This window comes from Lethenteron reissneri, chromosome 28 (genome assembly GCF_015708825.2).
Source record: "Lethenteron reissneri isolate LAM-NWPU_2019-01 chromosome 28, ASM1570882v1, whole genome shotgun sequence".
Lineage (NCBI taxonomy): Eukaryota > Metazoa > Chordata > Hyperoartia > Petromyzontiformes > Petromyzontidae > Lethenteron > Lethenteron reissneri.
In genome coordinates this window covers 5341666-5356025 of record NC_083806.1, presented here as the reverse complement: position 1 = coordinate 5356025, position 14360 = coordinate 5341666, and the positions used below count along the sequence as shown (strand labels likewise).

The window sequence follows — 14360 nt, the reverse complement described above, 5'->3', positions numbered from 1 at the left end:
GGCCTAAACGTCGTGAGAATTGTATTTTATTATTTTTTATTTTTATTATTTTATTATTTCCCTTCTACGTGACTTTACCGAAAGAACCAAGAAGATGAATCCCTGCAGTCACGAAAGCTTTAAATCGAAATTTGGTTTAAGGCTGCATAATGCTTGGGTGGGCGACCACTTTACATGAGAGGCGTTCCGACTAACGTCAGCAGGGCTGCATGGCGGACAGCAGAGGGCAGTACAGCAGTTGTAATATACTTCTACGTCCCCTAATCCATGCTCCCTGCCTCATTCACCAACCCGAGCTAAGCTGCCGTCCTGCACGGCATTGCGGAGGCCCTCATCCAGCAGTAGATTGACAGGAGGGGGGGGGGTGGGAACATACGTGCGCATGTTACTGCAGCGTGCCTTTGCTCTTCGCGTGCATGTGTTTATCCGCAGCTGGAGAGACTGAAGCAGCTGAGTCAGCAGGAGCGAGAGACGGGGAGAGAGCGCGACGATGGCAGCAACCAGAGGATTGTGGGGCTCACCGCTCAGCTGTGAGTTTTTCACTGTCGTTGGTCCGAATGTGATCGAGCACTCGCAAATTACTTGGTCTGGGGAAGGTGCATAGCAACGTCGCCGCCGACTTACTGGCAGACTTAATGCCCGCTTGCTAGACCGTGCTGCACAGGGATAGCTGCATGACGAGCAAGAGGAGTTCCTCATGCGGACGTCTTTGCAGCCAGTTGCGAGCAGTTACGCAACCGCTTCCTCGCTGTAGAAGAAGCAGATTCGCACGTCTAATTGCTTGGGCTAGCATGGACCCCGGCCTAAGAGATTCCTTTTTTTCGCAAAGGGAAATCTTTCTTGAGCGCGTGGCTATCACTTATTTATCGCCGCCTTCTCTCCGTGCAGCGAAGAATTGAGGGCAAGCGTGTCCCAGAAGGAAGTGCAGTTGTCTGGACTGGAGCAAGAGAAAGAGAGGCTGGTGTCAGAGCTGGCACAGGTGAAACAGGGCGAGCTGCTCGGCCAGAAGGTAAGACACGGGGCCTGTCTGTCACATGGTAACGATCGCACCTTGCAGGCGCACTCAGCCGTGCTCGCCTGTTTCCCGTGCCATTGCTTTTTGCCGTTGGTATCGGGGGCACGACCGTGTTGGGTGTTCGCGGTTGGTGCCGCGCGTCTGTCCCGACGTGTCGCTCTCTCCCGTGTTGTACCGCATGTTGACGTTGATCTCTCGTACTCTTAGGTTTTTTCGGTAAAGTCACGTAGGTAAAAATAAATAATAAAAATCAATAATAGAAATAATAATAGAAATAAAATAATAAATCGCGACGATTCGGAGGCAACACAAGTCTCCGTCTTCAGGTGGGACCGTCACAGCTAAAATTTACTGTATCAAGTGAGGCAAAATTCCAAGAGACAAGCTCTTAAATACAAGTTAAGGGGGGAGGGGGGGGGCTTATCTGAATGTTGTGGGAGCCAGTGAATGGGACGTGTGGGGGGGGGGTGGGCGGGGCTAAAAGAGAACAATCAGTGTACCTCGACTTCGGGTTGTAACCGGTGTTGGCTGACAATCGAAATACAAAAAAGCCAGTGCTGTTAAACGCTTATTTATTTGTATTATTGTTTTTTTACCTACGTGACTTTACCGAAAAAACCTAAGAGTATGAATCCTTGCAGTTATGAAAGCTTCACATCTAGAATTAATCTGTCGTGTTCGCTGCACGCGCCGGTAGCAGAAAACCGGAGAAGCTTCCGGCACGCAGAGCGACACGTTGGACTAATTCTAGATTTGAAGCTTTCGTGACTACAAGGATTCATACTCTTAGTTCTTTCGGCAAAGTCACGTTGGTAAAAAATGAAATAAAAATGAATAAAAATAAAACAATAATTTTATTTTTATTAATTTTCAGTTTCATTTTTTACCTAAAATTAATGAAAATAAAACAGTAATTTTATTTTTACTAATTTTAATTTCATTTTTTACCTACGTGACTTTGCCGAAAGAACTGAGACACGTTGGAAGTTGCGCCAAACAGCACGTGACACGAGCTGAACACGCGTCGGAGATGCGGAGGAGCAGGAATGTCGGAAAAAAAATTTAGCTTTTTAAATTTCATAATTGGCACTGCGAAAATTCCGAGAATGCTCTTGTCTAAATCGCTGGGCAACCTCGCAATGTTTAGTGCAATTTCTAAGTTTATTTTATGTTACCGGTGTGAGAAGCCAGAGACCACTGCCAATAGGGTTCAAAGATCATTGCTGTTGTGTGTGTGTAGAATCCCAATTGAGTAATTAGCGGTGCAATTTTCGAAATTGGCAAATTTGGACCCTGACGCTGATGGAACACATTAGCCTGCTCTTTCGAATGACATCATGGGGATATTTGAAGTCCACTGTGAGTGAAGCAGATGGCACGGAGTGTTATTTATGGTTATTATAACCGCGGTAATGATCAGGGGCTGCCACTGAATGGAACCGTGAGCCTCTGCAACAGGCGACGAACGCGCCACCGATGGGCCACATCACCGCCCTAACTGGCCAATCTCTGCTGATAAGACTCGTGTCTGCTTAAACGAATGCTGCTGGAAAACATTGGTGCAGCAGCCTCATTGGCCGATGGACCACAAACAACACCGCGAAACAGGCCCTCGCCTATTCATTTAGTATTAAAACCAGTCAAAGTATTGCCCGTTTCCGCTGCTCTAATACTGACCCCCGCAACCCCCTCCTCCACTTGCCCTGATGCTGAAACGTGCGAGGTCGAAAAAGAAAATCGCAATGTTCTTACAACACCTTCCCATTAGCACGCGCGTGCCTGACCTTTTCTAAATCTTTGCACGTTTCTTAAAAATCACTGTAATTATTTGAACACGGGCGTCCAGTCCCCTTCAGTTTTACAAAATGTCTGACAGCCTATGTTTTTTTTGTAATTCGAAACGGCGGCGGGCGCCGTGCATCGTTGTCGTTGTTTGGCATCCTCGCAGCCAAAACGACGTCGCTTTACCGCACGCGGCTCTTAAGCGCCGCTGCGGCAGAATGATGATGGGAACAATAGTAACAGCTACGCCACTGGAATTATACGGCACCCGTATGCGCGACCGCATGTCGAGATCCTTTGCAGAAACGGTGGCCGTTATTTGGTTTATGGAGAGGCAGGTAGGCAGTTAGGCATGCCAGTCGGTCATTGGCAGAGGAAATCAAGGCAGAACAATCATGCATATGCATGGATTATGGAATAATCTTTAAACATGCTTCAGAAAATGTGAAATTGTTTAAATAGTTTGTTTAACTGGCAGTCAGGAAGATGGTGGTGAATACTCGAGTAGTGTATTTTTTACTCTGGCTCATTTTTTTAACCAATTTCACGGATTTTTCTGTTGGCCAAGTCTCAGATAGCAACGCAAATTTGGACTAAAGTTGGATAATTATAATTGCATTGTATGCATAACCCCAAATTGTATTGCATTGTAATTGCAAACAGCCCCTCCCCATAAATAGTTCATTGTGTTTTTTATGGGAAAACATTTCTTACAGCGTATACTTCACAAGTAACAAAAACCCATAATCACACGTTACATCCCAAAGTCGTTTGCAGTTTGGCGTTTTTTAACCGAATTAATTGTTCCGCGGAATTTGCAGTGGATTGCAAAACGTGCGTACAACGTGTACTCATTAAATAGCTGGTTTTGCAATTAATGATGAGGAACAAAAAAAAATTAACGCGAAAGCCGCTGCCAGAATGTGATAAGTGTTGTGCTTCTCACAGTGCGTTCGGATGATGTGTGTACTGCCACCACCGCCACTATTGCTCCCCACACTTGCCTGTGGCTGCCTGCTGTGTGCATGACCCACTGGGGAAACGAATATAAATATTTATAACCAGAAAATGTCCTTTATTTACCCAGGAAAGCCTCACCGAGTCTCCAAGACTTCTCTTCTCCCACTACATTGTTGACGTTTGGCCAGTTCTGTTTCGTGAGCGCGATGAGACCGGATGAACCCGGATAAAACCCACCACGCTCTTGCACAGATTGATATCGCAGTCCTTTTGCTTTTACTGCCATAACCAGGCGATCAGTGCAAATCCCTCATCCAGCAGTGGAATGAGAACAGGCCTGTCTGTGTAACTTAATTTGTAGCCACGTAATGAATCATTAGATGGAGCGGTGCCACAAGGGGTTAGCAAACTGCTCTCCTAACCTGACAACCTGAGCTCTATTCCCGACCATGGCTAACATCGGTGGCGGACATGTCGAACGCACCTTAACCGCTCGAGGGCACGCACCCCCACCCCTCCCACACCCGAACCGTTCAACAGCCAGCGCTGACCAGCGTGGTGAAGTATGGACAATCATTCAAAAATTATCCGTGCGATGCGGCCCTTTTGTTGGCTTTGTGCGTGAGTGGACCGCGGGCGGTGCGGAGGGTTGACACGCGCGCAGGCTCACGGGCCGTAGCGCTCGTGTTTCCCCCCCCACCCCCCCAACTCGCCACCGATCGCTCCTTCTCCCCTGTGGCTTCGACTGCTGGCGCCGATTCGCCGGTGGTGCCGATTCGCCGCTGGCGCCCATTGGGATTGTCAGGCTCTCGTGCCGTGGGGGTGAGGGCGGCCGTCCGGACGCGTTGCCACTTGTCGCCACTCGTCGCCGCGCGGCCGCCACGCAGTCGGCTTCCTCGTGCTTAACGCAACTTTACGTGATCTCGTGTCTTCCCAACAGCTTGACGAGGAGAAATCGACTCTCAATCAGCAGCTGCTCGACATGAAAAGAAGGTGGGATTTATTTTATGGACTGGGGGGGGGGGTGGGTTGGAGGGGTGGGGGATGGAAGGCCGTTGTGGGGTGGGAGGGTGGGGGTTTGAGGTATGGGCAGAATTTGCAATGGTTATTAATTAATGGCAATGAAAAGACTTGGGTTGGAATAATTTGTACCATTAATTAAGTCCATTTTTCCGCGTTAGAGCGTGCAAATTGCATTCATTTCCAATGATTATATTTAATTGCGTACAGGAGCTTTAGTTTTGAAGTGAGATTCTGCGCTTGACCTCGATACATCAGTATCAAACCACTTACGTGCGCGCACGCTTTCTGCCGACACGTACGCACCGCACCCCCAGCTGTTTGCGGTGCGCCAAATGTTGCCGTGCGTATCCTCACACACGCGTGTTTTTTTTGGTGGTGCCGCGTTGGCGGTGGTGCGTACATCAACATTTAAATCTCGAGGTGTTTCTCAAGAAAACTGCTACGAATCTAAAAATAAATAAAAAAAACCCTCCCCCGAGATCCTGATGGAACAACGTTCGGTCCGTTTCGCGAAATTTGCGCGCGTAAATTTTTTTGTTTTGCCATGATGAACGGACAATGCATTTATAATAGTTAACGTTTCTGGCATTGGCTCTCTGCCATGCGTGCTTTTTCCAGTGTTATTGGCAAATTTGCTGTTTTCAAATATAAATATATGTCTTAATAGAGGCGCTTGCGATTTGGTGCTTGCGTTCTGTTCCAAGAAAGGCATCGTGGTTCTTGGAAGTAATTCGCTGTTTATAACTCTGGCATAATGTAATGATTTCCATAACCATTTCAGTGCTTTGATCACTGCACCTTGAGTTTGCATATGTAGTGAGTCCAACTGAGTCGCAGACGTTATTCTTTAGAGGCAACACATTTATCGTAACACGTTTTTACAAAGGGGTAACTGCCCCTTTACCAGATACAGCCTGGGGTGGTGACCACCCAGCTAACTACACTACACGTCGGAGTTACAGCTACGAAGGGTCGGACCCTCACTCGGGTCCCCGGCCACGTGTTGATGCCTCGTTGGACGTAGATCTTACAGCTTGTAGACGTAGAGCTTCCAGCTTGTAGAATGCAGCAACCCCGGTCCCTCTCAGGGACCCACCTTTTATCCTCCCGGGTCGGGGCTGGCTCCGCCCTCGGCCCCGCCCGCCTTCTCGAGCCTTCTAGCTCCCTCTCGATCCCTCTCGAGAGCTCTCCCCGGACACGTGATCACCCCCTAGCCCCCCCCCAGCTGGGGCCTTCTCTGTGGACACTCCGGATCACGTGTCTACGGGGTCAACCAGAGTGCCATGGCCCGGGGCAACCCTGTCCCTGGGCTGACACTCTCCCGCTCCCCATTGTGGGAGCCCGCACTGCACGCTTTGCGTGGTGCCCGCGCTATCCCAGCGCTCACCAAGCCCGCTAGGGCTGGTACTACACCCACCCACGGGTTGTACGCGATGACGGTGCATCGCATGTCGTGCTGTGCTCGAGCCGGCCTCACACAGCAACCCGCGCCCTAAGTACGTCGCGCGCCACGACCCTCATGGGCCGGCACCATATAGTGACATCCCCGATGTTACTACACATACACAGAGACAACAAAAGATCCCCCGTATAGCCTTTAACAAGGCTGTTGGGGCAAGTGCCGTTCGCGAGCACCTATGAAGGCCGCACGGCACACGAGGGGGTGGGTGGCCAGCACCACGCCCACCCACCTTTGTCTTCCCAGTGATGATATTTATACACTGCAGCGGGGAAGCATTTGAGTCGATCGAGTGGAAGCCCAGGACCGGTTCAGATAATCATCACTGGTTGTTAGTGGCCGTAAGTGGGAACAGAACTCAGGTCACCGGGTTCATAGCGCAGCTCGCTAAACACTACACTACCGCTCCCCACGAGCAAAACTAATTATCCGTAAAAAAATTGCACGGGCTGGAAACAAAATGATCATAATAATAATGTGGTTTTCGACTGCAAAATCACGATATAAAACCCCAGCATGCTTTGCATGTCAAGATGAACATCACCATTCCTGCATACATTGTGCACGCAGCCTGTAATAGCCACCGGTGAAAAATATCTAGAAGTTTGGCGCATACCGGGTTTTCGTGCTTATCAGGCCTCATCAGTATGGCATAGCCGTCTTTGCCCTGCTGCTGCCGCTGTTTGTGTCATTCCAAGCAGGCTTCCCCCCCCAAAACTGGGGGGGGACACACGTGTGTGACACAAACCTTGGGTCAATACGAACAGAATCCGGAACATGTGACACGTACATGAGTGGAGCGGTGGTTAGCCCACCACGCCATCAACCCGGTTGCCTCGGTTTCATTCCCGGGCAGCGTGAGTGGCGAGCGCCGTTGACCTGCGCGGTAAAGTATTGTCAGACAACCACCGTGCCGTGGAGAGAACTTCACCCAGCAGCAAAACGATAAAAACTTGTGAATCATTTATTTGTGAAATATATCTATTTATTATTACACATTCCAGGTGAGAGCTTATTCAAAATAAGTATCTTGCAAGGGAGACTTGGGATACATTCCAAAGTACTGTACTGCACAAATATATTTGATATCTGTGCACAAAATGTATGGTATGAGACGATGGTTCAACAAAGCAAAAACATTTTAATAATATACAAATAGTATCTGCAGGAGCAGTTATTAAATGTGAATCTTGCAGCTATGTGTTTCATACGAATTAATTGCAGATGCCTTGGTGTTTTAATATACTGAGACATGGAAGGGTGCATCGATATAAATATATTTCTTAGCTGGCGAGTGGTATGTGCATCAAATTGGGCACGTAAATAATTACGGTGTGTGCAAATAAAAGGAAGATTCGTGAGAGCAATTGGAGAAAGGCGGAATTTGATTTATTGGGCATGCAATTCGAAAGACAAGAGATTGACTGTAAATGCGATTCCGAATGGGGAAAATTCTAGGTACCAACGAAGAGCCGTGGAAGACAGCGAATTAAGTTATATAAGCAATTTGAACAATTGGATGCAAGTCGGAGGAGCGAATAACGTGCAAATGACAGACGCACGTTCCATCTCGTCTAATCGAGCAAACTAAACCGCATGGAAGAACCAATTGAATAATGACGGAACGATGCAAACGAGATGCTAAAAATGGGACGCGAGAAAATATATATTTATTATTATTATTACTATGATCTAAATCATGAACACGAATTGTGGACCAACTCATCGAACTCATCGAATGATAATTTTTTTTTACCCTTTTATCTGCCAGATAAAAGGGTAAAAAAACAATTATCATATTTTGCTACTGGCAAAGGAGAGATTCCAATGGTGAACTCATCGAATGTCTGCAATGAAGGTCACCGGTCACACAGCCAGATGTAAAGAGCGGTCTTAGCATCACGTCGGCCATGAGTAACATCTGAGCTCGTCTGCTGCTGCTGCTGTCGGGTGATCTGATTTAGCTGTGGGGCCTGTGTCCGTGATGCAAGATGTGTTCCGTGTGTGTGTGTCTCTCTCTTTGCCGTTCTTTGCCCCCCCCCCCCCCCGTACGCGTTTTGTGTCTTTCTGTGGTAAGGCTGAAAAAAGTCAACCCCAAGCTGTACTCTCCTAATGGCTCCCTTCAATTATAACACACTCCCATAAAGTCCCCCTGTCCTACGCTCGCCCCCCCCACCCCCCGCCCGCCGGCACCTGTCTCTCAGCATAATCATTAGACCTGCTGCCTGTTTGATGATCCCTCCGCCGACTGCTTTGATCACAACCAGGACAGAGATAGATTTTAACCAAATTTATGTGTGGAGAGAGAGAGCGAGAAAAAAAATCTGTACATTACATTTTTTTGTTCGCCTTGCCACCACCATAAATATTTGACGTTTTATGTTTTATATCAAGTGACGAGCAGTTTGTTAATGCTGCTGCTGCTACGCCACCACGTTGCTCTACCCGGCGTGTGGTTTTGCCAGCGGATTAAATTAAGAGTCGGGGCGGGTGGGTGAGGGGGGGGGGGCGCTAACTTCAAACGCGTTTTGGCGGTACGAGGAATTCCGCTGGGTAATTAATAACAACAACGACAACGACACAAATGTAAGGTGCAAATGTGGATGGGCAAGGGGGTGTTACGAGATGTTGAAGAGAGATGCTAGTCCGTGCTGGCGGATGTTGCGTACAGATTTTAAGCTCTTGATTATGATCAGAGTTATGAAGATATTTCTGGTTCTGATTGTGATCCAAGCCCAATGGAGCAGTGGTCGTCGGTGAGTGGGCATGGCCGTTGGCTGGTAATAGTAAGGGCTTTAAAAGGACACTGTATATCGGCACTTTGACTTCAGAACCGCCTTTTGTAAAACACGATTTGGATGTTAAATGCGACCGCATCTCAACGACGCTGATTGAAAATCGGTAGGAGGGCCTTTTTTAGAAAGCCGTAGGGACTGGCTTTTTTATATATTATTTTTTTACATCTTTTAAATCAACACCCACGGTTAATATTACAGATGAAATTTCATGGCAGAAGACCGCAATGGAAAGACAAACCCGACGATCTCTTAACGGTCCGACGTATTTCCTGTCAATTTTATATTCGTGCATAAAACAACTGTCGCGTTGTTTACGAATTGTTTTCGAAAGGTTTACATATTTTTTGAACTGCACCGATTTGCAGGCTTTTTAAAGGTCGTCAGAAAAAAAATGGAAATCGAGAGATGAGCGCGTGTCGGGCGACGATCGCGAGCAGCCAAGAAGCCGCTACTTGCGCAAAGCCGTTTCGCCAAAGCGCGATAATTACTTCTTTCTCTTGCGCAAATGAAGCAGGAATTGTTGCGCATTTTTAAGTAGGCGCCCTGGGGGGTGTGGGGCGAGTGGGTTGGGGGGGGGGCGGCGGGGAGTTGGGGGGAGGGTGAATATTCCTGCCGGTGAATTAGCATTCTTCTATTCACCCATCTCGGCCGCATTAGACACACACGTATAAGTATTATTTAATATCCGCGCGCCGCTTTCCGTGCCGACGTTTTCCTTCCAAACTATTAATTCTGTCGACGCTGTGGTTGTGCTTTGAAGATTACAAAGAGCTTTGTCCTGCGGGGTACACGGCAGCCTTACTCGGGAGCATCATTAGACCCTGAGGGGAGTCGGGGGGGTTTGGGGGCAAAGTGGGCAGATGATGGTGGGAGGGGAGGGGGTTAGCAGACGATCCTGCCCAAGAATCATTTCATATACTGAGCTAGCTGGCAGAGTAAACAATCCAGCCCCGAGATTTTGCTTTGATTTCCGCCAGAAACTCAAAACCGTGCGCCAATAAAACTTGAACCCATTGTCGACAGACCACCGCCAACTGTACACCATCCCTGCCTCTCACCTCCCCGCACTCTCAATCTGGCAAGGCGACAACCTCCCGAGACAGACCGGTGTATCCCCGGGCCATTTTTGGAAACATAATTTCAATTGGAAATTTCTTGCGCGCTTGTGTGCGTGTACAAATATATAACTGCAAATATATCTGCAAAGCTTCACATTTGGTCGGCGAGAAAGCTGTCCACCCCCACCCCTTCCGTGATGGACCTGGCTCACGCGTGCTCACATACAGTGCCCCTTTCAGCCGGCGATACGAGACATCAGTTTGCGCTTAATCCCCATCGGCGGGGTTCGATAAGGCGCGATGTAGTCTTGCGCTGCGCGGCGCCAAGGTTTTTTGTTGATCCGCTTTGGCTTTACTTTGCACTGATGCGTCTGCATTAACCTTTCATTTACAACTCAAAGCCTCCCATGCAATGCTCTAAGGTACCGTATTGCTTGCCCCCTGGTAGCCGCCTCTCGCTCGCTCGCTTTCTGATTGCTCACTTGGCTTGCTGATGCCTGACTGACGTCTTTCCCGTCTCCGTTACGTGCTCGAGTCGGGGCTACCCACCCGTTAGGGATGTAGCGTTTTAATGGTCCGTCGGCTCGGATCGACCATCGGCGCCCGCGATGCGTGCACCAAAAACCACCTGCCCGTGTGAATACTCGAGAATCAATTGATTCCGATTTGTTATATTTTTTTTTTGCAGCCGTAAATTACAGCGGGTATAAATGGGTTGCGCCCAACATCTGTAGTCGATCGGCTCGTCACGCGCGGTGTGGTAAAGGGTTCGCGTTCCCTTCCTTTAATCATGTCCGGCCAGCGTGGAAGAGTAGGCTAAAAAAAAATTCCATCTTTAAGATGTGGCTTGTCTCGAACGTTCTCTCCTGGAGAGAGGCCCCTTCCGCCAGCACTTGTGTGGGCGAGCAATTGCAGGCGCTGCGCATTTTTACTGTAAACGCGACACGCGCAGAATAATGGTGGATACACGAGTCATGAATTGTAACCCTCCCCGCCCACCCGCGGATTGTCAAAATCCACCACACTGGAAGTCAAAATCGTTGCATCCCTAGCGCGTGGCTGCGTGCATGCATTTGCCATTGCGCGTTGCTGCGACAGACGTTGTGTTGTCGGCTGTGGATCTGCATAGCACGCCGATGTTATCCACGTGCTCGCGTCCATCCGTGTGCGTGCGTGCGCATATGCACACGCAAGTACGTTTGCGCTGTGCGTCTGGCTTCACCCAATTAAGAGTCGAAGTGAAATTTACGTAACGTTTTTTCAAAACGTGTTTTACTCTTAACCTTCGGGCTTGCCTACCTTATACCCTAAGGCAGCAGAGTTACCCCAACCTCTCTAGACCCGCGAAACCGCCGTCAACCCTCAAATCATTTTCACGGGACCACCGTGTGCCAATAACATTTATTTCACAATGTTAAACACCGTAGCATCTGCAACAGTTCTGCGTTCACTAGCAGTCCACAGAGCACAACGTTGGGACCGGCTTGCTCTTAAGGCAGCACATCATGCCCTTTCTATATAGAACTCGACGGCTCAGTGGTTAGTGGTTAGCACGTTCCAATATGAGCCTTGGTGAAGAGAGTTCGATTCCCGGCCGTGGCTAACGGTGGTGGCGAGCGATAATCTGGAGCGGTCCTAACCCCTGACTCTTCACCAATCTGCGCTGATCAGTGCGGTGAAGTATAGTTAAAACAATCCCCCCCCCCCTCACGATCGAGACGGTGTAGGAGACGTTTTCATCCAGCAGTGGATTGACAAAGGGCTGTACATCACCATAATTTATTTCCATTTTGCTTTTAATATGCAACATATCGACTCACAGTTGAGAGGAGGCTCAGCCAATCATCTCTCTGGGGGTCAATTACACTCGAGCTCCTATGTGGGAATAAAACGGTGATGTTCCGATGGATATCTCGCACCCATCATAGGAATGTGGAATATTTGCCACTAGCTTTCGGGCTGTTATCAAGTGGGGATGGGTTGTCCTCGGTTGAACAGGAAACCCTTCCATATTAACAGCACTTCCCCCCATTCACTGCTGTATGAGGGTCTCCCCACCCCGTGCGGAATTGCGGTGGTTATTTGACCATACCTCGCCCCTCTTTGCAGCGCGGGTTGATGAATGTGGGTAGCATGGAAGCACAGAACATCAATGCATTTTGATGCATGCCCGCACACATCTTGTTTTCGGGAAATTAAGAATGCCGTGGCAACTATTGCCAGTGACGATTGCCCCTGCGGTTGCATCCGTGTACCGCCCGCAGTTTTTACGCGCTTCTGGTTTTGCTGTTGTCTCTGTCCCGTCCCTTTGCATCCTTCATCGCCCCCGCCACTGCCTACGTACGCTCGCTCTCACATGTGACTCCCTCCTCCTCCCCCCTCCCCATCCCTCCTCCTCCCTCCTCCTCCCTCCTCATCTTCAACCCCTCTCCCGGCCCCCTCGCTTAGAGAGTCGACCCTGGTGGCCGAGTTTGAGGAGGAGCGATCGTCGCTGCGCAAAACCCTGGACCTGACGTCGAGCAAGATCTCCGGGAGGGACCGCGAGCTGGACAAGTTGAAGACCGAGGTGAGCGAGGCGCGGCCACGGCTTCCGGAGTCCGTCGTATCGTGGACGACATTTGTTTACCCAGCAAAAAGCCTGAGCCGATACTGCCTTTTTCCACTGCACATCCGAGCCGTAGCCGAGGCAAGTCCGACGCGGCTGAAGGGGCGACCGGGGGTTGCGTTTCGTCGACCGCAGAAGCCGAGAGCCGCTGACGTCACTCGCAACGAACGCGTCGTTAGCCCCACCCCTGGCTCTACTTTGCTGCGATCCAGATTCGGATGTCTTCTCGTGAGGTCAGTGGAGCACGGTTTGACTCTGGCTCGGCACGGCAGACAGCCGGTGGAAAAACCTCCCATTGTGCCGTGAGGGCGCCGTGCCAGCTTGGCTCGGGTGTGCTAGTGGAAAATTGGTGCCAGTCTCGAGGACACCTTTTCAGGAGCTTTTTACACAGGCTAACCCAGAGAAGACCGACCACGCCATACGAGGTTGCAACATTCAAGCCTCCGCACGGATACGTTTAAGAATCGATTCCTCTACTGCTATCTCCTGACCACCTTGTAGCCTCAACCTACAACACGTGGTATTAACCAGGCTCAAATCCTACTTAGCTACCAAGATCTGACAAGAACTTGACTGCACTGATTTGTTTGTTTTGGTCATCGTGCTATCAAGACGGGATGAATAAAAACAACTCAAGAAACGACACCAAGAGATGATTTGACCAAAGAGAATGGATTCTTGAATCGAGTAATAACCCTGAATTGTAACTTCTTATCTAATCACTCCGTGGGAGGGTGGGGGAGGTGGGGTGAATGTTCGCACGCTTTACCGTTGCTTCCTTTTGTTTAAAAGTGCCCCGGCGGGTACAACTTAATATCCCCGGTATAAATCACTGTCTGGATACTGCCACTAAAACGCATTACCAGTGAAACCGAGTGGGATTTGCCAAAATGCTTTAATCTGGCTGCCTCTAAGTTGTTCGCTCTGCCTCAATCTGTTCTAGTATCTCTCGGTCTTCGTTGCCAGCGCTGTGCGTGCGTGCATGTGGATGGCTTCCCGCTGAGCAGCAGTAGTAGTACAGTGGTTCACTGTGCCGAACTACGAGTCCGGCGACCCGAGTTCGATTTCCGGCCACGGCCAACATCGGTGATGATTATCTGAACCGTTCATGCGGCTCCCCTAGGGTGACTCGGCCTTAAGTGAGTACCTGGTGTGCTGTATGCACAGCGGCGCCTGGTAACCCACCCCATAGTGTGGCGTGCCGGCCTTCATAGGTGCTGCTCGTTAACAGCGCTTGCCCCAAGATTCTGTTGAAAGGCTATACGGGGATCTTTGTCTTTGCGCGTGGCTTGAGACATTTAACCAAGGAACTATTTGGCCCATGCCTGGAAATCAGAGACCCTGCATCAAAAGGAAGCTCGTGTCGTTAGCCACATGGTCTCTGCATGCATGAGACATTGCACTTCAGCTTGCTTGTATCCGATGGAACCGTGCGGGTCCGCGTGGATCGGAGGGGGGACGGCGAGCGGCTCGCAGGAGGAAGGTTGCGAGTTCAACTCCCCGTTGGGGCCCGTTGACTCGGCCTCATCGTCCGTCCAGTGTCCACTCCTCAGGGTCGCGGTCACTTATGCCCCGTGAAATATTGCGCCCGTTGTGAATTGCTTTATAATTTTTATTATTTTTAAGGTTGCCAGGCGGCGCAAGGCCATGTCTGCACTTT

The 14360-nt window shown here is 49.6% G+C and overlaps 1 protein-coding gene across 2 annotated transcripts in view; it reads left to right on the top strand.

The window, feature by feature from the left end:
- Positions 1–14360, top strand: part of LOC133348812 (CAP-Gly domain-containing linker protein 1-like) — a 77221-nt gene that overhangs the window by 51376 nt on the left and 11485 nt on the right. For both annotated transcript variants that reach the window (XM_061561826.1, XM_061561825.1), the window contains 4 exons: positions 433–530; positions 889–1009; positions 4698–4750; positions 12544–12661. In XM_061561826.1, coding sequence (XP_061417810.1) covers positions 433–530; positions 889–1009; positions 4698–4750; positions 12544–12661 — 390 coding nt within the window. The remainder of the gene's footprint in view (positions 1–432; positions 531–888; positions 1010–4697; positions 4751–12543; positions 12662–14360) is intronic.